We start from the raw sequence: 24,914 nt of genomic DNA on the forward strand, positions 1-24,914 counted from the left end.
CTTTTTGAAGTTCCTCACAGTCTGCTTTCGTCTTGACTATTTTGTACAGTTTGGTATCATCCGCAAACTTTACCACCTCACTACTTACACTTTTCTCAAGATCATTTATGAATAAGTTGAACAGGATTGGTCCTAGGACTGACCACTAGGGAACACCTCTTGTTATCCTTCTCCAATCAGAAAATTTACCATTTATTCCCACCCTTTCTTTCCTGTTTTTTAATCAGTTCTCAATTCATGAAAGGATCTTCCTGCTTATCCCATGACAACCTAATTTACACAAGAGCCTTTGGTGAGGGATTTTGTCAAAGGCTTTCTAGAAATCTAAGTACACTATGTCCACTGGATCCCCCTCGTCTGCATGTTTGTTAACCCCTTCAAAGAATTCCAGTAGATTAGTAAGACATGATTTCCCTTTACAGAAACCATGTTGGCTTTTGCCCAACAAATTATGCTCTTCTACATGTCTGACAATTTTATTCTTTACTATTGTTTCAACTTATTTGCCTGGTACTCATATTAGACTCATTATTTTGTAATTGCCAGGGTCGCCTCTACAGCCCTTTTTAAATATTGGTATTATGTTAGCTGTCCTCCAGTCCTTGGGTACAAAAGCTGATTTAAAGGATAGGCTACAAATCACAGTTAATAATTCTGCAATTTCACATTTGAGTTCTTTCAGAACCCTTGGGTGAACGCTATCCGGCCCCAGCGATTTGTTACTATTAAGTTTTTCTATTTGTTCCAAAACCTCTTCTCGTGACACCTCAATCCAGGACAGTTCCTCAGATTCATTACCCACAAAGGACGATGCAGGTTTGGGCATTTCCCTAACATCCTCAGCTGTGAAGACTGAAGCAGAGCAATCATTTAGTCTCTCCGCAATGGCTTTATTGTTCTTGATTGCTCCTTTTGTATCTCGATCCTCCAGGGCCCCACTGGGTTTTTTAGCAGGCTTCCTGCTTCTAATATACTTTAAAACATTTTGCTATTACTCTTTGAATTATTGGCTAGCTGTTCTTCAAAATTTTTTGGCATTTCTTATTAAATTTTTACACTTAATTTGGTAGTGTTTATGTTCTTTCTTATTTACCTAACTATAACTGGACTTCCACTTTTTAAAAGATGCCTTTTTCTCTCTCACTGCTTCTTTTACATGGTTGTTAAGCCAGAGGGGTGCTTTTCTTAGGTCTCTTATTATGTTTTTTAATTGGGGTATACACTTAAATTGGGCCTCTATTATGGTGTCCTTGAAAAGTTTTCATGCAGCTTGCAGGGATTTTATGCTAGTCACTGTACCTTTTAATTTCTGTTTAACTAGCCTCCTCATTTTTGTATAATTCCCCTTTTTGAAATTAAATGCCAGTGTTGGACTGCTGAGGTGTTCTTTCCATGAAAGGAATATTAAATATTATTATATTATGATTCCTATTCCCAAGCAGTCCTGTAATAGTTACCTCGTGGACCAGATCCTGTGCTCCACTCAGTACTAAATCGAGAATTGCCTCTCCCCTGGTGGGCTCCTGTACCAGCTGCTTCAAGAAGCAGTAATTTAAGGTATGAAGAAATCCACATAAAAAACATGGCCATACCATGACAAGCAGGTATATGTTGGGAGCAGGCCAGGCTGGGAAGTACAGGGGGAGCTGCAGGCCGTGACCGGAGGTGCCTGATCACATGGCTGTGGGCACCCTGCCATGTGGCTAGAACCGCTTCGCTGCATGCAGCTGTGGCTGCCCCACCACTCGGCGGGAGTCGCTTTGCCACACAAAACTGGAGGGGCTACCACACAGCCCGGAGGGGCTGCCACTGGAGCTCCCACATACATGTGGCAACTCCGTTGGAGGAGGTGGTGGTTCCTCCAGGCTGCACCAGTGGTGAGTCCTTTAACTTATCGGCGGGAGAGTGCAGGAAGCAGCAGGCTGTGGGGGTTGACGGAGCAGGCTGGGGTGGGTGTTGGGAGCAGGCTGGTCTGGCGGGTGCGGGGAGGAGATGCGGGCTGAGGGAGGTGTTGGGAGCAAGCCAAGCTAGGGAGTGCAGGGCAGGGGCTGCGGGTCGAGGAGAGGAGCTCAGCAACAGGGGAGCAGGTGGTGGTGGGGAGGATCATGCTGCAGGATCGGGCCGGAGGTGGAGCCAGATCAGGCTGCAGAGATCAGGGAGCAATAAGAGGCTGTCAGGCTGGGCAGGGTTTGGCAATTGGTCGAGCCGAGGCAGGTGTGGGGGTCAGGCTGGGCCTGAGGGCGCAGTGAGGAGTGGACCAGGACCAAGTGGGCCAGGCCATGGCATGGGGCTTGGAGAGTGGAGCTGCATGCAGCCTGACGTGTCTCCAGGTGGTGGGTAGGAGGAGGCCTCTCCTGAGAGGTTTATTGCAAAGAAAGTGCTCTTAGTCATGCAAATATGCAGCTGCGGACCAGCAGAGGCAACTTTATCAGGGTGTGAAGGGCACTGGTTGCCATCCATTGTCTCAACTAAAAATTCACAAGTGCTCAATGACAATGTTATAGCATGGCATACATAGCCCGCCATCAAAATAAGGCTACTGTCCCCTCATTCTGCATGAGACGAGGGTCTGAGATAATTGGGTCCCTGGATTATTTTGGATAATCTAAATGGCATACAAACCATGATTTGGTCACCGACATCCAAGGGAACATAATTCTTTATGTCACCCCAGGGAAGACAACCCTGTCAGAAAATTCCCACTGCCTTGTGGGTAAGTTCAGGAGATCCAAAGGCTATGGGAGTAAACCCAGAGAGAAAATCCACAGTGGAGACCCTACAACAGTTAGCAAGGAGAATTCGTTAGACCTGCTTTCTGGCATCTACTTGCAGTCACCTCAGTTCCAAATGTGTTGACTTCTATCTTTCCTTTGGATGCAACTTGGGCAGCCAAGAGGCGGAAAGCACTGTTTGGGCAATGCACTTATTTCCAAACACTAGCCCAGGAAATGTAGCATGTAAGAGGGTGCCAAATGGAGAGGACACTCCATCCTTGCTGACAGAATGAAAACAATATAGGAAGTGGCAGTTGGCAAAAAGGAGGATGCCACAGGTCACTTTCATTGGTGAGAGGAGTCATCGCACTCCACTGGTCAGCTACCACCCACCTCAAGCTGGACAGCCCCCCACTCAATAAGGTGCTGACCTGCCAGATCTGCCTTCTTCATTGGGCGCATGGGGATAGACCAAATATTGAAAAATAGAGGTAAATGACGTACCCGCCATAAAACAAAATAATAGATCAACTTCCAGCTCGGTAGCTGGAATGTGCGGACTATGTCTCTGGGACTTGAATCTGCCCATGACCTTACAAACACGGATTCAATACACAAAACAAGAGTCACAGATCAACATCTACACAAACTGAACGTCGACATCGCTGCTCTCTAGGAAACAAGGCTGGCAGATGCTGTGTCAGTGAAAGAAACGAACTACACTTTCTTCTGGAAGGGCTTGAGTTCAGAGGAAGGTCACCTCTATGGAGTCAGATTTGCTGTTTGAAGCAATTTGCTGAAATGTATCAATACACCCACAGCTGAATTGGAACGTATTATATCCTTGAAGCTGTGCACCAAGTCAGGATATATCAGCATCATTAGTGCTTATGCACCCACGTTGGCATCGTGCACCAAAGACAAGGACTGCTTTTATTATAATCTTCAGAAAGTTATCGACTCCTTTCCAACTGCCAAACAACTGTACATCCTTGGTGACTTCAATACAAGAGTTGGATGCAACCATCAGTGGAACACAAAATGGACCAACAAACTATTGATGAAACATGGTCCATGCTGAGAGATACAATATACGAATGTGCCAAATCTGCCTTTGGAACACGTAACTTCTCCAACAAAGACTGGATCGATGAAAAATGCTGACATTCCTAGGCCTCTTCTCAAAGAAAAACACAAGGGGCATCTGAATAACATAAAGAACTCATCTCAAAAGCACCAAAGATCAACTTTGACATGCAAGATCTGTTTTTCAGAGAGAATCCAGGCGGTGTGCAAACAAGTATGGGGCCGACCTATGTTCTAATATTCTAAAGATGTCTGATTTGGGCAACCTGAAAACTATGTATGATGGATTGAAGAAAGCACTTGGATCAAACATTAGCAAAGTCGTCCCACTGAAGCATTTAAATGGACAGGGGATCACAGACAAAAAGCTCCAGATGTCCAGATGGGTTGAACACTATTCAAGTCTTTATTCCCACAAGCATACAATATAACCAGAACTTGACAACCTCATCCCAACCCTTCCAGAAATGTCTGAGCTAGATGCAAGGCCTATGGAGGAGGAACTTTCTCAAGCTCTTGATGGTCTCTCCAATGGAAAAATGCCAAGAAACAACAGAATCCCAGCTGAAGTCCTGAAGGCAAAGAAGGCTGTGCTCTTCCCCTTCCTCTATGATTTACTCCTAAAATGTTGGTAAGCAGGAGATGTCCCACATGACATGAAGGATGCAAATATCATTCTCTATAAAAACAAAGGTGACAAGGGTGACTGCAACAGCTACAGAGGCATCTTGTTACGGAGCATCACAGGAAAAGCAATTGCAAGTGTCATTCTCAAACATCTGCAAAAAGTCATAGATCGAGTCTATCCAGAAATACAATGTGGCTTCAGGGCTAGCAGATCAACAATGGACAAGATTTTCTCTCTTCTACACCTATAGGAAAAATGCAGAGAACAAGGAAAGCCATTATTCGTAGTATTTGTGGACTTAACAAAGGCATTTGACACAGTTAGTAGATCAGGACTATAGTGTATTAACCAAGATTGGCTGCTCACTGACCCTACTCAAGCTCATAAACTCCTTTCACGAAAACATGAAAGCAACAGTGCAATATGATGGATCCAAATTCGAATCATTTGCAATGAAGAGTGGAATCAAACAAGGGTGTGTTCTTGCCCCTACCCTCTTCGGTATATTCTCCTCAGTTCTACTAAGTTGCACATTTCAAAACTCACGCAGCAATGTATTTCCCCACACGAGATTAGATGTCTCTCTCTTCAACCTGGCAAGACTCAAGGCCAAAACTAAGGTCAAGAAAGTCTTCATTGGAGAACTCCTCTTTGCAGATGATGCAGCTCTCATCGCTCATAATGAAGACACACTACAGTCAATGATGGATTCTCTGTCCAGAGCCTGAAAGTTGTTCTCCCTTGACATAAGCATGAAGAAAACTGTGGTATTCACTCAAGGTATACCTCGGCAACCCAATGTCATTCTGGATAACAGCCCATTAGATGTGGTTCAACAATTTTGTTGCCTTGGATCTACTGTCACCAAAAACCTATCCATGGACAAAGAACTGAACATCAAAATCGGGAAGGCAAATACTATTTTTGGCAGACTTATGAAAACTGGATGGAACAATACTAAGATGACAGTGAAAACAAAGATACTAATCTACAAGGCATGGGTATTGAGTATCTTGCTGTATGGTTCTGAGGCACTGATCACCTACTCAGACCAGGAGAAAAAACTAAATAGCTTTCATCTTCGCTGCCTCCACAGAATTATGAATATCAATTGGCAAGATAAAGTTTCAAATGCAGATATCCTGTCAAAATCTGGCCTACACAGCCTCTTAGTGATCCTCAACAACAGAAGACTACGTTGGCTTGGTCATGTGAGAAGAATGGGTGACGATCATCATCCAACAGAAATCCTCTTCAATGAACTGTCATGTGGGTTGAGAACAAGAGGAAGACCAAAGCTAAGATACTAGGATACACACAAAAACACCATGAAAAAATTCAACATTGATCCAAAATCCTGGGAAACTACATCATCAGATCGAAACACCTGCCAATGACTGCGAAGACAGGGCATGTCATCCTTTGACAGTATATGTCCGAGCCACACAATAGAAATTCATCTTAGAAGTAAACGCTCTCAGACTCAGGAATTCGGAAATAGACTGACATGCAGTTATTGCAGTCGACTGTGCAAATCCAATACTGGACGGATAAGCCATGAGAGAAGCTGCAGACTCAAACACTGCCCATAAAGCCTCACCACTGTTGCTAACCACCATCTCTTGAAACAAAAAGGGGCATAGCACATCACTATGAGAAGCTGAAGGTATTACCATAATCCTGAGGTGAACGTCACTCCTCCATTTTGTTGAAGTCCTCCTTACTGATAACACTATTATTAGCTGAGCACACAAGGCCTTACACTCAATCAGATGACTTTTCTATGTGGATGTTTGTCTGTAACGTAACTTCAGCATCAGTGAACAGAATGCTATTGATTAAAATCAGAAAACCAGAAGGACGGAAATCTGAAACACGAGGCATCTCTACACTACAATGAAAGACCCATGGCACAGACATGGCTGTGCTCGGTCAACTAACTCAGGACTGTGGGACTGTGTGTAGGTTTGGGACAGATCTCAGGTTGTGAGACACAATGAGGCGGAGAAGGTCCATGTTTCAGCCCAAACTCAAATGTCTACACTGCTATTCGTGGTCCCCACCCCCACACAGCCTAAGCCTGATGTACCCAACTCATCTGATCTAGGATCTGAGACATATTGCTGAGGATTTTTCCATCCCAGAGCTCCACCCACCTCCATAGTGTAACTAGCACCCTGAGTCACCTTTGTAACTGTCTATAAATCAAAAAGCCTACTGATGGCAGCCACGTATATTTCCAGCATAAAACAAACCCACCAGTCCAATGGAATTTAAAATTTGACATCGTGAAAGAGAAAGAACAAAGGGAGAAGAGAAAAAAGGAAAATGGTGCCAAGAGCAGGGAAGCCTGGATGGACTAGAGGAGACAATGGTCACCAACTTCTGTTAGACAACAGGCTCACAGGAATTAACCACCTTTCAATAAAGATTATACAGTAACAGAGAGATAGCCATGCTAGTCTATACACTATCAAAACAAAAAAGCAGTCCAGTAGGACTCTACTGGACTGCTTTTTTTTTTTTTTAAGATTATACCGTAACTCATCTGTGTACAGTTACCCACTCTACCCTTGTAAATAACTCTCTGGTTTCCTAGTGCCATTTAATAGCTCTTTATATACTTTATTAAAGGATCGGTTACAATAAGCATTGTTTTTGGTTTGGGATCTGAGAAGCAATTTTGACTTAGGGTAAAGTGACTGGACCTTTGGAACTGGAAACAATTATATTGCTATCATTCATGGTGTAAGGCAGCATCTATTATGAAGCAACGCTCACCTGTGTGGCAAGACAGACAAGAGTAGCCAGGAAGATTGTCTGTGACTCCACATTAAAGCTGTTATGGTGCCTGAGGAGTTTTTACATTTGATAACTGGTGAAATCTAAGCATAGAACTCACAACCAGTTTGAGGTTCTGGTTCTTAACGCTCTGCCTTGATGTTGGCACTGACGCTGTTAAGTCACAGCAGACAGCATTACGGTGCACTCCCCAGTTGGTTTACCAGTTTGTTTAATTAGGGTTTTCTGTTATAGCTGTCATAATTCTGCAGCAGGCATGATACTGAGTCAGTTTCCCACTGTATTTTTACCTGATGATCCCCCACAAAGTGCCTAAAGAAGGACAGTGCAGCAGCAGGTGAGCAGGTAACTGAAGCAGGAGCACCAGGATAAAGAAGAAGGTCAGCAGAGTTCCAGGAGGGCAGCCTTTCCATAAAAGCCTCTCCACGGCATGCCTGGACACGTCCATAAGCAGACTGAGGCACTTCTAGGAGATTCCTGGATTTGGAGGTCTCCAGCGCCCCACCAAGGAGCAGCAGTGACCATGCTAGCAGGTAGCCCAGTGTCCAAAAGAACACAGATCCAGGGGGCCAGAGCACTCCACTGGACGGGAGCATATTCTGGAAATACAAAAGAGAAAGACTTTGGTTGGGAAAGGGAACAGGATCTCATTGATCTCTCTTGCCTATTGTGTTTGGAGGCAGAAAGCTATTGTATTATGCAAGGCAGGGCCTCATGTGAGACACCTCAATGCGAATGGGGGACTGCATATGGCAAACCAGGCACAGAGGCAGATGGCGCTGTCAGAGAATCACACCACAAAGTTCTGACTGTAGAGCGTTTCTTAGCGAAAGAGAGGACAGACCACTTTCCTGGGTCCTAGCAGTTGTAGTTGGGGTGGGCTCTTTTTGAGCCACTACTGCCCACACCATTTTAGGCTCTTCTTCCTTCTTTTCTCTAGAGTGGAGGGTGAGACTCTGGCAATCTTTGACACACAATCCATCAGGGTAATCCACTGGTGAGCCATAAGACACTTAGTTCCAATTCCGATAGGCATGTCAGACCTACAACCTATCCTTAATCAGGATGCCACACTCCAGCAGGCCCTGGGTGACATGCCTGTTCTCTCCTACAGACAACCTCCCAACCTCATGAGGATCCTCACGAACAGCCACAGTCTATACCCCAGGAACACCAGTCCTGGAACCTTTCCCTGCAACAAAGCCCGCTGCCAGCTTTGTCCACATATCTTCTCTGGAAATACCATCACTGGACCTAACCAGGTTACTCGCAGAATCACGGGCACTTTCTCATGCTCCTCTACTAACATCATACATGTCATCATGTGCCAACAATTCCCAGATGCTTTGTATATTGGACAGACTTCTAACTCCCTTAGACAAAGGGTCAATGGGCACAAAACAGACATCAAAACACTCCAGATCCACAAACCAGTTATTCAACATTTTAATGGAATGGGGCATTCTGTCAATGACCTAAAGGTGTGTGTGTTACTGAAGAAGAATTATCGCACCCTTCTGGAAAGGGAAACAGCCGAGCTGGCTTTTATATTCAAATTCGGCACATTAACACATGGTTTAAATCGTGATGGGAACTTTCTGAGTCACTATAGGGGCTCGTCTGCATACTTGGCTCAATCTAATTCTTGACCTTCCCCCACCCCTCCACTCTCTGATTTGCTCACCTTGATTATCTTTTTCTGATTTGTCCCCCTTGCTTACTGTTTTTGGTTCTCTGTGCCTTAAATATTGAGTCTGTTCTGGTCTGGCTCTGGTCTGAAGAAGTGGGTCTGTCCCATGAAAGCTCACCTAATAAACTATTTTGCTGGTCTTTAAAGTGCTACTTGACTGCTTTTTGTTTTGATAGTGTATAGACTAGCACAGCTTCCTCTCTGTTACTATTCACCATAGGCTGTGTAGTATGTCTATTACAGTGGATTGCACGCTCAGCAAGCAGTAAAAACCCTTTCCAGCCCTCACTATTGCCCTCCAGTGGACTGTGAGGATATTATTTTACTTTTCAGACAATAAATGCTTATTAGACTTTGACATTTTTCTCTGGATTCATATCATATCCACCACCATACTTGAAGTTTCAGGAGCAGGGAAAAAGAGATAACAATTATTTTTGAAAGAACTTAAGAAACAAGGCCAATATAAAGCGCAGTATTTGCATAAGAAAAGTTCTGTTGGTTAGTATAGAGGCATCCAAAAATTGTCCACCTGAGGGAGGAACCCTGGCAATTTGCCCCAAGCCAGCATAAAATGGAACAGCTTGCAACCAATTTCATTCATAATGTGGCACATAGATCATTGAAATGACAAGTTCCAGCCTGAAAAACAAACATCTTGCCTTGAAGAAGTGAGTCTGCCACACGAAAGCTTGTCAACTAATAAATTATTTTGTTTATCTTTAAAGTGCTACATGACTGCTAGTTTGTTTTGTTTCAGGCAAAGAGAGGCATCTTGAATTCTACTGTCTGTTAACATGCAGCTCTGCTCAGACCAAGGTGTGCTCCTATCTTTCAGCTTCCTAGAAACTAAGGGTGAAATCCTGGCTCTGCAAAAATAAAAAAGGACTTTTGTGATTGACAATTCAAAAGGAACACTACGTGGCACCACAAACGTATAATATAGTCCCTCTTCCTCCCCCCCCCAAAAAAAAAATGCAGTAGTCACTAAAATGCAAGGAATGGAAGCCAGCTTTCTAGAGCTGGAGACAGGTAACAATGGAGAAGGACCTTGGTACACATTTGGTGTATAGGGATATGCTCAGGTGAGCAAGAGAAGCTAGCATGACCCAATCCCAACATGTCTACCTCAGTCTTTACCTAATTAAGGCATCTTCTGCTTGAGGAAATTAACCAATTCTGGGAACAGTCTGGAATGAGAATGTTCGCATAAGGGGCTATTCTCAATCCACACTCTACCTTTACCTAAATTCATTTTCAAGGGCAGCCAAGCAAGCCCTTAGCTGAGTCGAGAATTGCTTTTGCAGGTCCTGACAGCGGTAACCAATGAGAGAGGAGCAGGGGGCCACCAATCAGGTGATTCTCTTCCCCTTCCCCCCGCCCCCGGGAAGCGCCCAAGCACCACCCACACCCTACCCCTTGCCTCTCCCCGCCTTCGCCCTGCTCCTGTCAGATGGGAGTTGGGGGACTAGGGCAGCCGGGTGCATTGCTCCACCGCCCCCACTCGTGGCCGGTCCTGAAGGCGGGGTTGGACCCCCCTGCTGTAGTCGTCAAGCTCTTCCGCCCGCTAGCGTCCCCACCCACGGCGCGCGGACCTGTGCCCCTCCACTTCCCCTCCTTGAACAGCCCGCGGCGGGCGGCGCGGGCTCGCTAGGGAAGGGGGCACTGCGGAGTCGGGGTGGCCCTACTCGGGGACGCGGCTAGGGCCGGTGGGCAGCGGCAGACCCTGCACAGCACAGCAGAGGGCACGCAGCCGGCTGGCCCCAAGCCCGGGCCACCCGCACACGCGCACGCCAGGGACTAGCGCAGCACACAGAGCAGTGACCGCGCCCTTTTCTCACGCGCGCGCCATCTGCCGGGGCCGCGGCTGCGGGCCCAGCCGCCCTCCTGCCTCACACGTGACCACATCGAAGGCCTGCGGGAGGGGTGCCCCGCCCCCTCGCCGCGCTGCCTCCTGGGAGTTGTGGTCCCCCGCGGCCTGCCAGCTTGGGATCAGGCTGGTGGGAAAACGCATTTCCCACAATCCTAGGCGTGGCGGCGTTCTTCTCCGGGGCGGGGCTGATGACGTGATCCCAGCGGGGAGCGCCGCGGCTGAGCTTGCTCCTTGCCCCGCGCGGGGAGGGGCGCTGCTGCTGCTGCAACAGTCGCCGCTGCAATGTGACCTTTTGCGGCCGGGCTCTGCTTCCGCTCGTCCCGCCCCGCCCGGCGCGGAGGGAGGCCGAGCTGGGCTGAGCCCGCCCCGCCTGCGGTGCTGCAAACGGGGGGCCGCAACTTCCCACTTTCCCCCGGGGGCAGGCGCCCCCGCGTTAGGGACTTTGTCTTACACGCGCAATTCCCCGCCCCCCCCGAAAAGCGCCTGGTTTATCACACTTGCCGTCCGCTCCCCCCACCACCTGGGTTTGTGCAGCCGCGCCTCCCCCGGGGCTGGCACTGCACCGGGCTTATCTGCAAGCAGCCTCCGGGAGTGGGGCAATGGCGGTCTGGGCTCGCGTGGGTCTCGTGGGCATCCTGGGGCTCTGCCTGCATCGGAAGTGGGGAGCCCTGGCCGAGCTGCAAAAGAACAAAACTGAGGTTAGCCGCGACAGCCAACAGCTGGAGCTGAAGTTGGTCCAGGTGTTATTTCGGCATGGAGCTCGCACTCCTCTAAGACCTGTCCCGAAACAAGAGCAGGTGAGAGGACTACTGGATGCTGCTGATCTGAGCAGCTGCCGTCCCTGTAGCCTGGGGGCAGAGGGAGCCTACCTGCAGGGTGTGTCCCAGAGCAGGGGAGCAAAACAAGGAGGCCTGGTAGTGTTGTTTAAAGGTTGACTACAAGTAAAATCTGAATTTGGCTAAGTTTTGTTCCTGTGTTGTAGTATGGACTGACAAGTACTGCTGTGCTAAAATGGGAGTTCTGACTTTTCCTGATACAGCTGAGCCACTGTCTCAGATTCAACTGTGAAATTCCTGTTGTTTGTACCATATTTACAAACAAGTATATGTGATGACAATGCAGTAGTGAAATCTGGACACTGACAGATGGACAAGAGGCGCAGCATCATTTAGATCTAGCATTGGAATCCTTCTGAACCCAATGCTATTTTGGTTCCCAAGTTTTACCTTTTTATGGCACTACTCTTTTATTACTAGATTTCAACCTATTTTAACCAAGCAGCCATCATTATCCCCATTTAACAGGTAGGGAAGCTGAGGCACTATGGTCTCCTTGCAAGCAGAGTTAGGACTAGAGGTCAGGTCTCCTGACTCAATCTATTAAGCGAGAGGTTCTCACTGTGGTACATGGACAACCAGTGGTCCATAAGCTCTATTCAGATGGTCTGCCTGTAGCTCACTTTCATGTGAGCACCTGGGTGGCTGAATTTGAAAGCAGGAAGGGCTCTCCACCTAATTATTGGAGCTGTACTGTCATGGCAGGAGAGAGAGGAAGAAACCCCCTTCTTTCCTAGCCCAGTGTGGTGTCTGTGGCAGAGGGGAGAGGTATTTGGAAAAATCATTAAGTGTTCCACCAAGACCCTCAGTATTTTTCAAGTGCTCCACAAAACATGTTTGAGAACCACTGTTAGGCCATGCTGGCTTCCCAGATATGGCCCTTACATTCAGTGCCCGTGCATTAGAAAAATCTAGTTCCCTGTGATGTAATAAAGTTTGGGGAGAAGAGCAGGAGAATCCACTGCTCAATCCACTTAATTGTTTTCTCCCCCAACTCAAAACCAATTACTATGCATAATAAGTGTTAGAAGTAAAATTGCCCTGTAACACCTCCTCCCTTACCTCTCTCCACGCTGTGTGCTTTACACTTATTTATAAGGAATGAGCAGTTATCCTTCAGGGAAGTGGCAATGTGCTTTAGCAAATGGAGAGGATATATTGAATAGAGTGTGTTTGTCAAAGTGAATAGGTGGCAGTCCTTTGTCTTGGTGAAGGGAGTGGTTCTGGCATGCAACACTGTGCATTGGTGCCGGTCCTGTGGTGGAGGGGAAGGTTAGCTCAGTGGTTTGAGCACTGGCCTGCTAAACCCAGGGTTGCAAGCTTAGCCCTTGAGAGGGCCATTTAGGGATCTGGGCAAAATGCGGGAGGGGATGGTGTGTGGTCCTGCCAAGAGGGCAGGGGACTCGGCTCAATGACCTCCTGAGGGCTCTTCCAGCTCTATGAGATGTGTATCTCCTTTTTTTTTTTCTGGCCTAGAGTCCATTTTTGTTTCTTTGTTTTGGATGTCTCATTAAACCATTCTAAATCCTAAATACCCCCAAAAGACTAGCATGCCTTTGGATCTTTTTATGAGGTTGGGTTGCTCTTTGTACAGAGAACACCTGCAGTTCCTAAGTAACAGCTTGTACCTAAAATCTAATGGCACTTCACAACCCAGACATAGTCAGGGCCCTGCTTCAGTGACATTTGTACTTTCAGGGATTCAGACTTGGTGCATCTGCCAGCTCCTTGGAAGTGGTGTATGGAGCCTGTCTGAACCTATCTGGTTTTGCCCCTCCACCTTAGGTTTTTACTGTTTATGTAGACAATAAATGAAGCCAGCCTAGTGTTCGTCAAATCATATTTGATGTTAGTATGTTTTGTGCAACTGTGAGTATTTGGTTCCAAATGTGGCCATGACCTAGCCAGCTATCAGATTTGTTGCTTTGGTAGGTAAGTTAACAAGGGGTGGCGTAATGGCTGTCTTTAAAGCAGGGATGAGAGATGTCTGATTCAAATGGTCTTTTACACAAATCGAGGCAGGATAAAGGGAGTCAGAATTGTTAGGCTACCATCCTGGAAAAAGTAGCAATATTGGATAAAATAGTAATTAATTAAAGTTAGATGCAGTTAACAGTACCATAAAGGCTTGCTCATTTGGTGTGACAACAGGGAGTCCCATTACCAAGCACTGATATTTTTTTTAATTAGGAAGTGAACAGAATAACAAAGCTATTTCATTGCAGTGTTCTCTAGTCATTTATTGTGACAGCTGTAGTTTAATTTTCATTATTTATACAACATGGTGTACTAGTAAACATGCTCTCTAATAATGTGCAAAAGTAATGAAGTCTTGGCAATATGAAACCTCATTACAGGAGTCTGCTGTTAAATCTTTGCTGAGAAGAAGGTTCACACCATTTATTTAAATACAGGAATTAGGAAGTTGCAGTTTAGCAAGGTTCTAATACAGTAATTTAAAATGTAGTTAATATTAACTGCCCAAATGTGTTCTGTTCAAGTCAGTGTGGGTGCATAGCTGAGGGCAGAACTAGATCTTCTATTACTGTGTAAGTACACATAATTATGCTCACTAGTTTAACTACATGGAAGTACTATAAATTCACTTTTGTGCACTGAGAAGCTGCTGATGTCCTATCTGTTAGTCACACTCGGTATCCGATATAAAATTGTGTTTGGCATCTGACACTCTCAAGAAGGTGTCTGTCACATTTCCAGCTTAAATACTGTCATGTTACATGATCAGAGATCCAACTACAATGTTACATTTGCTCAAACATATGTAACTATGCATTGTTACTGTAGAAAAGACATGTATCTGTTTCAGTGCACAAAGCCACTTGGAATGATCTTTTCCAAATGCCAGTAAGATCCAAGATTTTGTTGCCCAAGGTCCACACTTTCTTTATATTGGTGCAATGCGTATTGTCTTCTGTTTTCTGCTGTAGGTGGTATAAATTTAGGGCTGAGAGAAAAAAAATGGGTAGATCTAGGGTAAAGATTTGGGGTTTGTGGGCCATTTTTGTCTAGATGCCTCTGGTTTTTTTTTTTCAGGAGCATTGTCACTGGAGTGTACCTTTCAACAGAGTAACCAGGATAAGGCAGTTGAATAGTAACAGAGAGGTAGCGATGTTAGTCTGTACTCTGGCAAAACAAAACAGCAGAAATGTAGCACTTTAAAGAATAACTAAATGACTTTTTCAGTGATGTGAAGCTCATCCCGGGATAAGACCTTGTGTTTTGGGAACAAAAATTGGCTAGATCCAGCTTTTGCCTTTTAAATTTCTGGTAACAGCTGGCTGTTGCACTGAATACAACACAGGGAATGTAATGTTTGGTGAGAAATCTGGCTGGGAGAGTCTTCAGATTCCAGAGTACAGGTTCCTTCTGGAGTCTGCTCCATTAATTGCCAGCGCCACAGTAGCAGTACAGATGCTCCCTGCCACTGAAGTAGCAGAACCTTTTCCACTTGTTTCTCGAATGACATGCTCAACTCCCAGTACTCAGACACACCAGGCATTAAGCACTTGCTGTGCAGGCTGCTCCTGTGAGCTGGTACCACCTGACCGCATCTGCCTGGGCGTTGTTGTGAGTGATGCAGCTTTTCATGGGCTCTGACTGTGCCCTCTTGAATCTGACAGTATTTGCTCTACTATGTAGCTCAAGAAGAAATTCAGTAGCTTGTGTCATCTCCAGTTACTTCTTCAGCTGCTAGAGAGGGACAGCTGTCTCAGTGCTGGAGTGTCCAAAAGCAATACCGAGGCGATGGTGCAGTAACAGAGGGTCGCTGGTGTCTTAGCAAATTCAGTCCAAGATGCCATGTTATGTAACAGGCAGTGCTGGAGACATGTACTGCATATCGTGTGGTCTTGTCTTGCTGCTGCAGAGGTAGGGCAAGGTGTTCTCCCAGGCATTGATATAGCCCAGAGTAGCGCTGATCCCCTGAGGATTACTGTTTTCTACCGAATCATTTCTCTTGTGTTTTTTCACAACAGGTGGAGTGGCATCCAGCTCTGTTAGAAGTCCCTGCTCAAACTCAGTTGGATTACAAAGTAACTGACCTGTCTGGTGGGCCAAAACCCCACTCTCCCTATGAAGATCAATACAAAAAGATCACGCTGAAGGTGAGAAATTCTTTCCTGTTGATCAGGTTCCCATTGCGAGACTTGTCTCTTCACATGCACTGAATGTGACTCTGTTTCTCTCCCCAGGGTGGTGTCATTGCTGGGCAGCTGACTGCAGTGGGGATGCAGCAGATGTTTGCCCTGGGGGAACGGCTGAGGAGGAGCTACATAGAGAAGATTAATTTTCTGTCTCCAGTGTTCAAACCTGCTGAGGTCTTGTGAGTTTCTGAAAACTCCTGCATGAGTCCCCCAGGGCCCTCTTTTACTTCTTGGATGGAGGTTCCCTGACTGCATGATCCTTCCCACCGTGCGTCACCCTGCTCATCGCAGGCCTCTGACACCTCCACATAGCCAGTACAGGAATTTTCAAATCTGTGGGGGAGGGTCATGAGGTTATTGCATTAGGAGGCTGTTGCAAGCTGTCAGCCACTAGTCCCATACCCTGCTTCACCGCCAGCATTTGTAACAGTGTTAATTATAAAAGTGTTTTAAATTACAAGATGGGGTCACGCTCAGGCCTGCTATGTGAAAGGAGTCAGCACTACAAAGTTTGAGAACCACTGCATGCATTCGTGTTCAGGTGTCCAAATTGCCATTTCAGTGATGCTAATGTTGACAGTAGATATCTGGAGCTACTGATTTATGTGAGCGCATGTTCCTATGTCCAACAAGTCGTTCTCGGATGTGGCCTTGTTTAAAGAAGGGAGATCATGCCAGTCTCTTTCACAAGCTACCTTCTGTCTTTCAGTGTCCGCTCCACTAATATTGTTCGCAATCTGGAGTCCACACGGTGTCTGCTGGCTGGATTGTTTCAGCAGCATAAAGAAGGTATGTGAGGTTCTGACTGATGTGTTTCCCACCCTCTATCTATCCTAGATTATCTTTTGCACAGTTCATCTGCTCTGGTTCCCAGATTGGTGTCTCCCCATCCCTCCATCTGGAATTTCCTGTCCAGTACATGAGTTGTCAGTTTGTCCTTTATATCGTCACATCTGAAATGTCTCTTAGGCAATGTCTACACTGCAGGCATTATTTCAAGATACAAAGGTTTGCTGAAATAGCAGCACTATGGCTTTTCACAGCGCTGCTATTTCAGGGGCACTGTTCCAGTTCCAGTACCCCTCACCATACGAGGAGTAACGGAACATTTGGAATAGGGTATTTTGAAATAATTTATGCAATTTGCAGGATGCAAATTGCATAAAGTATTTCAAAAAGTCCTACCCTGTAGACATAGCCTTAGAGGGGAGATCAGAGCTTTCTCCCCCTCAGAGCTCTGAGGCCTGTTAAAAGTTTGATCATCCAGAAACATCTTCACCTGCACCCTGAACCCCACTAATGTCAGGCTGATATCACAGGAAGCAGATCTCAGAGCTATGACTGGAGAACATCTCATTTGCTCTTGCTCCTGGGACTGAATGCACTGGAAGCAGCAAAGTGACAGATCAAAGCCGTCTTGGTGGGCTACAAGGAGGGATATGTTTTGTAGTACACAGTAATGCTAAGCAGTAGGAAGTGCTATATATACACATACATCATGGCTCAGGTAAGATTCCTGCAGTAATAAACACCTCGGGACAGAAATTGCCAGTTATGAATGGCCTGGCACAAGACCTGAACATGGATGGTCTATAGGTGCTACAACCAAGTAAGTGATGCTTAACTTAGAATAGAATCAGGCAGAGCTTTGGGAAGACATGAGAATAAGGGTACAAGTCTTGTTTTCCTTGCACAAGGAAACTGACTATATTGGGGGATGATCTTGCCCAAAGGCCCAGTTCTGTGTTTCTGTATCAGTGAAAGGAAATCTAGCCCAGCTGGGTTCACCTCGTATGACGGCTAACAGGAGCCTGCTCTTGTCCATTCTACAGGGCCTGTCACTATTGTCACTGATGAAGCAAGCGCTGAAATCCTCTACCCCAATTACCAGAACTGTCAGCGCCTGAAACACTTGAGCAGGTAATGTCCAGTCACGTAGCCCCCTAGGAGGTAACCATAGTGGCACATTACTGTTAATAACTTAAAGCACTGTATTTTCCTCATTCACCAAATTCTTCCCATCATAATAGCAGTACTCCTTGTCTCTGTGGAATTGCATAAACTGTTAGTGGCAGACGCTACTATATTCTTTCCACTCTATGGGAAAAAATTTTAATGTATCTTGAAAGATCAGTTTCATTTGATCACTGCAAGCACTTGTGCACAAATCATAATTGCATGGTTATAGCGTGGCATGTCTCAGAGTTAAGTTGTCTTGGGAGCCTTAACTGTGCAGTTTGATTCTTTCACGTGCTTGGATTTATTTTAAATTTAAACCTGTCTCTGAGTGCCCAGGGTGTATAGTGTTTTGTTCTGGGATCATTACAACATCTGTGTAATATTTTTAGTCTACCTGATTGGAGTTAAGGCTTAGCATCTCTTTTAAAAAAGTTTTTATCTGAGGATTTAAAATTTTTCTTATGAAAAAATCTACATGAGAAGAACATTAAGGTTGCAAAGTCAGGCACTCAAGTTAATATATGCCAAAATTAAGGTTGTCAGTGCTATCTAGCTGTCCCTTTTGTATATATATACCATGCTTGTCTTGTATTGCATGACACAAACTTTTGTCACACAGAGAAAGAGGCAACCTTAATTCAGGTATATAATAACTGAATGCTTGGCTTTGCAGTGCAGAGTGTATTTTGACGGGACTCGGAGTAAGGAGTGGACAGGCAAGCAGGCTGACTGCTGCAAGCAGCTCAGTGAGGTCTGAGAACTTGGCACACTGTAGTCAGACCATTCACAAAACTAAGAAGCAAGCACTGAACAATTGCATGTGTGTAAAATTTTGGAAGATTGCCAAATAGGGATGGAGTTTCTAGGAGACAGCAAAACATCTTCCCAACTCAAAGGACTGTTGAATTTCATATCCCTGCTCCAGTGCGGGGAGGTGCTAGACCTGCTGGAAGAAATGGTCAGACTACCCCCCTTCCCCCCCACTTTCAATAAAGCTGTTTTTTCCTAATCTAGTTCTGGGAAATGGCTGAAGAGTTTTTGCTGTAACTCCTGCCTTTAGCATGAGGCAAAGATCTAGGTTGGGCATTCACAGCCCAAAGGGTTAAAGTTTGGCAAAGTTTAAAAGCAATTGGAAAGAAGGGGATTCTGCATCTCTCTGCATTGCCCGTACGACAAAGGTAGAAGTCACTTCAGAGTTTTTTCACTGCTCTTTCCCTGTGAGGCGAGCTTGGCAAAGGAATGGTCCCTGGCAGTGCAGGTGGACTGAATTCTGTTGTGACACGGGCTACTAATTGATACGTACTCATGGGTAAATGTGTCCTTTCCATTTGAAATGCTTGGGTCTTGGGTAGATTTCCTCCTTGGAATTCTCATCTCCTCCCCGCATCCCCAGCTTAGAGTTCTAATGACAAATCTAAAGTCCTGGCATCAGCTCAGGCCCTGAGAATCTGTCACTTACACTGTCAGCATTCCAAACACTGGGACCCCATCCAGCACTGAGCTGTTTCCATTCTAATCTCTCTCTCAGTCCTGGAAGACAGCCCTACCCACCCAGGAGGGAGGCTCTCTTGCAGCTATCATGTTTCTCTAGCATGCCTGAGGAGCTAAAAAGCTTCCTGTTCCTTGACAGGGGTAAAATGGAAAGTGTCTTGTTGCAGCCAGGCATCGCTGATGATCTGAAGATGATTCGAGAGGCAGTGGGGATAGAAAACGAGAAGACTGTGGATTTTTTTCTTCTGCTTGACAACATTTTTGCTGAGCAGGTGAGACTGAACGTCATTGCAGTGATGTCATAGAATCAACTTAGGATGGTTCTTGCTTCAGGCCCCTGTACTGCAAACTGATCCAGCCCCTGAGTGTTCAGAGCCCCCTGAAGTCAATGGTGTTCTACAGGCATATACCTGTGCAGCCCAGTCAGCTGGATGCAGCCGTTGCAGTATGCCTACACATGGAGGTCGATCTTCCAGGCTTTGATTTAGCATGTATCGTAGGGACATGCTAAACCGAATGTTGAGGGTGTTCCCATCAACCCTGATACTCCTCACAGTCACAAGGAGTAAGGGAAGTTTCTCCCATCAACCTCCTGCTGTGAGGACACATGAAAAAGTTGACCTAAGGTACAGCCACCCTATTCTCATAGTTGGAGTTGCATATCTTGGGTTGATTTTTCTCCCCTAGTGGAAACCAGCCCTTAGCAAGTGGCAGTTTGAGGAAGATTGTCTTAATATGAAGCATAATTCTGCAAGGTTCAGAGCATTGCGGGGCACATGTGGTTACAGAATAGAAAATTTATTTAAATATCAAGTACTCCCCAACTTCTGATAAGTTATTCAATAAATATTTCTTCCTTCACTCTGCTTACGTAAATAATTCAAATATTGGCTTGTATATTTGCAGAGTTTTCTCTTATTGTTATTTACCTAGCTCTAATCAGCATGCCAAGAACTGGGCCTACAGGCAGGTCTCATTGTCACCAGGCTGCACCACAATACAGCTGATTCACATTTACTGCTTTCTGGGGGCTTGCCTTCATTGTTAACTCACACAGACCTTCCTCTTCAGATTGGCTAGTTCCAGGGCTTTCACTTGGCTGAATCCTGTCTCTGCCCAAAGTTCCTCGTCTCAAGAGAAGAGGCTGTTATAGTCCTGTCCTACATTGGTGCTACTAGAATGCACCTGGTCTGGGTGTCAGCAGAATAGCTCTGGATCTCCTTCCCAGGTGTTAAGAGCTCAGTTAGTGCTGTTTATGTGAGTGGAAGCTTAAGGAGAAACGTGTGTAGACCTTACGCCGGGGATAAGGAGTCTCAGAGGGACAGCCGTGTTACGTCTATAGCTTTGCAAAAAACCAGGCCATCCTGTAGCATCTTAAAGATTAATAAAATTTATTAGGTAGGGAGCTTTGCTAAGAAGAAGTGAGTCTTACCCACAAAAGCGTCTTACCTAATAAATAAATGTATTTATCTTTAAGGTGTTACAGGGTGGCTTGCTTTAACTAGGATAAGGACCAGCTCTTTATATGAAAAGAACCCCAACAATGGCAACACCCATCACAAGTTAGGTTCCTGCAGTCAGTGCAGACCTGTGAAGTGTGCAGATTGTGAAACTTAGCCCATGAGAGCCTGGGTGTTGGTGTGAGTATGTATATGGGTACCTGCTTTTGAATGGCTTTCCACTGGTTGTTACGCACCCTATATTTTTTCAGGTACATGACTTGCCCAGCTGCCCCGTGATGAAAAGCTTCCTGAAAATGATTGAACAACGATCCATAGATACGCTACTTTACATGATGGAAAACAATTCAAGGTGATGTCTGCTACTTCAAGCCCTGTGCCTGAAGGCCTGTTGTGCCCTTTGCTGGGTTTAAGGGGGAAGCAGGGGAGGTACCAGTAGGAGAGGCTAGGGCTGGATGAGCAAAGAATCCCCTTGGCAGGATGTCAGTCCAGCCACATGGAATTGGAGTTCCATCAGGCAGAGTTAGCTCAATGGGGCACCACCTATCCTGCACAGCAGGGCTACGAAGAGAGGGGTTGAGACCAGTGGGAAGGGCACCTTCGAGGCCTGCAGCACAGGATTTGTGAATAAATCAGCTGATGTCACAACCCTGTCACAAATGTTTGTAAAGGGTGATACCATCTTTTTTTTTTTTTTTTTTAAAAAAAAAAAAAAGCTATGACACAGCAGCTCTTGTCAGGTGGTGAGGTTGCCTTCCCCTTCTGTTATGGCAGAGAGTCTCAATCTTTTCCTATATTGACGCTGCATTCAAACAAAATGTTTCAGGATTCCCTGTTTCCCTCAAGCCACACAGAAGAGAAGGATAGCTATATAGTCATCACCCTACTACAGATCACAAACCCTAGGTTGAGTGTTCATATAACTGAGCTAATAAAATGGGAAAGTGAAATAAAAGCTTGCTCAGGAGCTCTCAAACTTTTTCATTGTGTGGATAACAGGGTTTTTTGTTCTGGCTAATTTTCAATACCCTCTGTTCTAGAGAGGTTCTCCAGATGAGTGTTGGTCCTCTTCTCTATGCACTGCGTGAGAATATAATGAAAGCAGTGACTCCATCATCTCCTGCTACAAAGGCCAGGTACAGAACAACATGATTCAACTTGTAATAACTAGACAACCTCTCTAGTCTGGCACCCTCAGGACATGACTGGTGATGAACAAGAGAATTTGCTGCACTACGGAAGATCAATATTGTCTAGCACATTACCAACACTTCCACTGCTTCCTGGGCTCGTAGAAGACTTTTGGGCTAAATTACAGCTAAATAATAGCACAGAACACTAGGAGCCAGCACTGGTGGCTGTAATTTTATGGGACTAGAGGAAATTTGGCCACACCCGTGATGAGTGTCCCTCTGGCTAACTGAAATCATGCCAGGTTACGGATGTGGTCAGATGAGCGTGCCGGATTAGAAAAGTTCAGCCTATATCAGTTCCCACTGGCTGCATGTGTAAAGAGGCAATTCAGTTAGATATTGTGGCTGCATCTAGATTCAGTCTTGCTGCCAGCAGTGTGATGCAAATGAGGGCTCATGAAATTGCAAGTGGCTGCTTATTTGCAGCAGAAAATGAGCAGTGCAGGTGTGGTTCTGCCAGCAAAAACCCCCCTCTACCGCCAACCTCTTATCCCTGGAAAAAATGAGTAATAAGGGGCTGGTAAGAGTGTTTTTTTTTTTTTTTTTTTTGTGGGCAGAACCATGCCTACACTGATTGTTTTCTGCTGCGAGTATGCAAATGAGCAGCCATTTGCAATTTCATAAGCCCTCATTTGCATCATGCTGTTGACAGTCAGACTGAATCTAAATGCAGCCGCAATGTGTACAAGTGAAGGAAATACTAGGTATGTAACCATTATGAGTTTTAAAAGTTAATCTATGCAGGTGGTAGATCTCCATCCAGAAACACACGCAAAATGTTTATTTTATTCTTTCTCCTCTCTCCCCTGCATGCAGAAAGCTCATCCTGTATGCTGCTCATGATGTTACCCTCATCCCTCTGTTGATAGCATTGGGGATCTTTGATCACAAGTGGCCACCCTATGCTGCAGATGTGACAGTGGAACTGTATCAGCATCAGCAGTCCAAAGAGTGGTTTGTACATCTGTCTTACCAGGGAGAGGTAAGGACTCGATGGAGGCTCTGCAGTTCAAGTGGACTAGCCAGTGGGCCTTGCAGCTGATTTCTAGCATGCAAAGAAGTGGAATGAGACAGGTTTTGACTGCATTGCCAGAGGGAACACACACTACTCAGGCACACAATGGCTAGGTGGGAAAGTTGTTGTCTTTCTGAGCTGGCCACCGAGTCAGGTAGCCTTTGGCAAAGTTCTTAAACATCTGCCTCCACTTCACTTGTTTGGAATTGTATAAAGTGGTGTCTTGACAGCACAAGGGTTTGTCACTTGTTAACTGGGTGTCCACTTCATTGTGCCTCTGCAGGAGCAAGTGGTGAGAGGATGCAGAGCAGGTCTCTGCCCCCTGGAGGAATTTCTAAATGCTCTATCCCACCATGCAATAAGTCCAGAGGAGTACAGCGTCCTTTGCTCCCAGCTGGAGGAGAAACCACCAGCTCACTCATGAATAGTATTTAAATAAAATTCTATTATCTGCCTACAAACCTTGGTGTTGGAATTTTTTTCTTCCTGTTGCCACCAGAGGAGTCACTAGAAAGGCGACTGGACCTGTTCATACCATATGCAGGATTCTGCAGGTCTGGCGCACGCTGCTGCTGCTGATTCACGCGTTTGCAGTGAGAGGCGGCAGCATGTGAAATACAGAATAACTCCACCTCCCATCTGCGTGTCATGCATCTGCCAGTATGAACTAGGGTCAGAATACAGCATTTAGAGCCTGTCTCACAATGAAGGTGGCAGAAGACAGCTAAGGAGGACAGAAGCTTGGCCTGCTCTGCTGCTGTGGACATGGAAGGCAGGTGGTGGTTTCTCACAGCAACAGCATGCTGGTTATTCAGCAGCCTGCCTCTCAAGATGACACTGCACAGTGTTTCCATGGGTGTTCTGTGTTGAAAGCAATATAGACTGTTTGTTGCTTTATTCTCTCCATGCCAGCTTCTGTGCAGAGCATAACTAGCTGCCCTTCCTTATCTCACCTTAATGCACACATGCTGCTTGGGATTCAACTACTCTAGTCCATGCAGATCTCTCCTAGCTTCCTGCGAAAAGGCTGCTCGGCCCATGCCAACCATCATCATCATGCAAATTTGCCTGCTTTGAGCATGTAACTACACCAGGCCAAGATTAAGTAGGGGAACATACTCCTAGGTGAATTTAACAGGAAAGTCTAGTGACCAACTCTGGCCTATACTTGTACAAACTGGGAAGGGTCATGGCAGCTTGAGAGCATGCCAGGTATATGTTGTTTTCTCTTGAAGTGCTGTTGATTTAAGTGGCAGTGCTAGGACCCCACTTAGCAGGCATGCAGTACCAAAGAGCCCCTGTTCATTATTTTGTAAAATTCAGGCCCTTCATCAGGTGCAGCTGTTAAGGTTCCCAGAGCACTTATGTAGCATATCTGGCTATACACACAGTTCTCCTAAGCAGCTAATTCAGTATGTGTGCACAGTGCCATCCCTTCCCACCTAAAAGAGAAGCACTAAATAGTGTAGTGCAGTGGTAATTCATGACTAGCAGTATTATGGTAATTCCTGTCTGAGGAAGGTGAGCTGCAATTTCCTCAGATATGTCACTAAACTGCACTCACCAACCACGGTGCTGACAAAGCGCACCCTAGGAGGAATGATTTGAATGCACATGTATGTTGCCAAGTTCTAAATTAATAGTAAAGTCAAACTCTAGTAATTTTTTGGTTGACAAATGGTTACAAATCATTAGTCAGTATTTTAATGGTATTGTTAAGCAATAACAGCAGCATTTATTTAAATATTTTGTTTTGGCTTTTTTGTCCCTCACCCCCATCCTGTGGCTGGTGGCCTGCCACTTGCCAGCCACTCAGGGCAGACTCAGTGCTGTCCCATGGTGGCTGCATTTTGCTGCAACCCTCTGACCCATCCAGATTCACCAAGGGCACTAGATGGATGCAGCAGTGACCCCATGGTGCTATGTCCCTCTCTCAGCCTAGCCTGAGTCTTGCTTCAGAAATGTGCAATTTGAACTCATTCAAACAAAAAAAGTGCTTTGAGT

The 24,914-nt window shown here is 45.6% G+C and overlaps 1 protein-coding gene and 1 long non-coding RNA gene across 3 annotated transcripts; one reads left to right on the plus strand and one right to left on the minus strand.

Moving 5' to 3' along the window:
* Positions 1-4,237: 4,237 nt before the first annotated feature.
* LOC142006972 (uncharacterized) lies at positions 4,238-10,807 on the minus strand. 2 transcript variants are annotated; one of them, XR_012643872.1, is made up of 3 exons: positions 10,762-10,807; positions 7,521-7,829; positions 4,238-4,672 (listed from the first exon to the last, which is right to left on the minus strand). It is a non-coding gene; the product is annotated as an uncharacterized LOC142006972 (long non-coding RNA). The 2 variants fall into 2 exon arrangements; XR_012643871.1 differs by lacking the exon at positions 10,762-10,807 and adding an exon at positions 10,061-10,214.
* Positions 10,808-11,035: 228 nt separating this feature from the next.
* ACP6 (acid phosphatase 6, lysophosphatidic) lies at positions 11,036-23,365 on the plus strand. The gene is made up of 10 exons (XM_074983483.1): positions 11,036-11,590; positions 15,625-15,753; positions 15,841-15,971; positions 16,502-16,581; positions 17,625-17,712; positions 19,382-19,514; positions 20,954-21,054; positions 21,743-21,838; positions 22,712-22,877; positions 23,194-23,365. The coding sequence occupies exons 1-10, from the start codon at positions 11,393-11,395 to the stop codon at positions 23,332-23,334; spliced, it is 1,263 nt and encodes a 420-aa protein (XP_074839584.1). The 5' UTR covers positions 11,036-11,392; the 3' UTR covers positions 23,335-23,365.
* The last annotated feature ends 1,549 nt before the right edge of the window (positions 23,366-24,914 follow it).

The sequence above is a fragment of the Carettochelys insculpta genome, chromosome 1 (genome assembly GCF_033958435.1).
Source record: "Carettochelys insculpta isolate YL-2023 chromosome 1, ASM3395843v1, whole genome shotgun sequence".
Classification (NCBI taxonomy): domain Eukaryota; kingdom Metazoa; phylum Chordata; order Testudines; family Carettochelyidae; genus Carettochelys; species Carettochelys insculpta.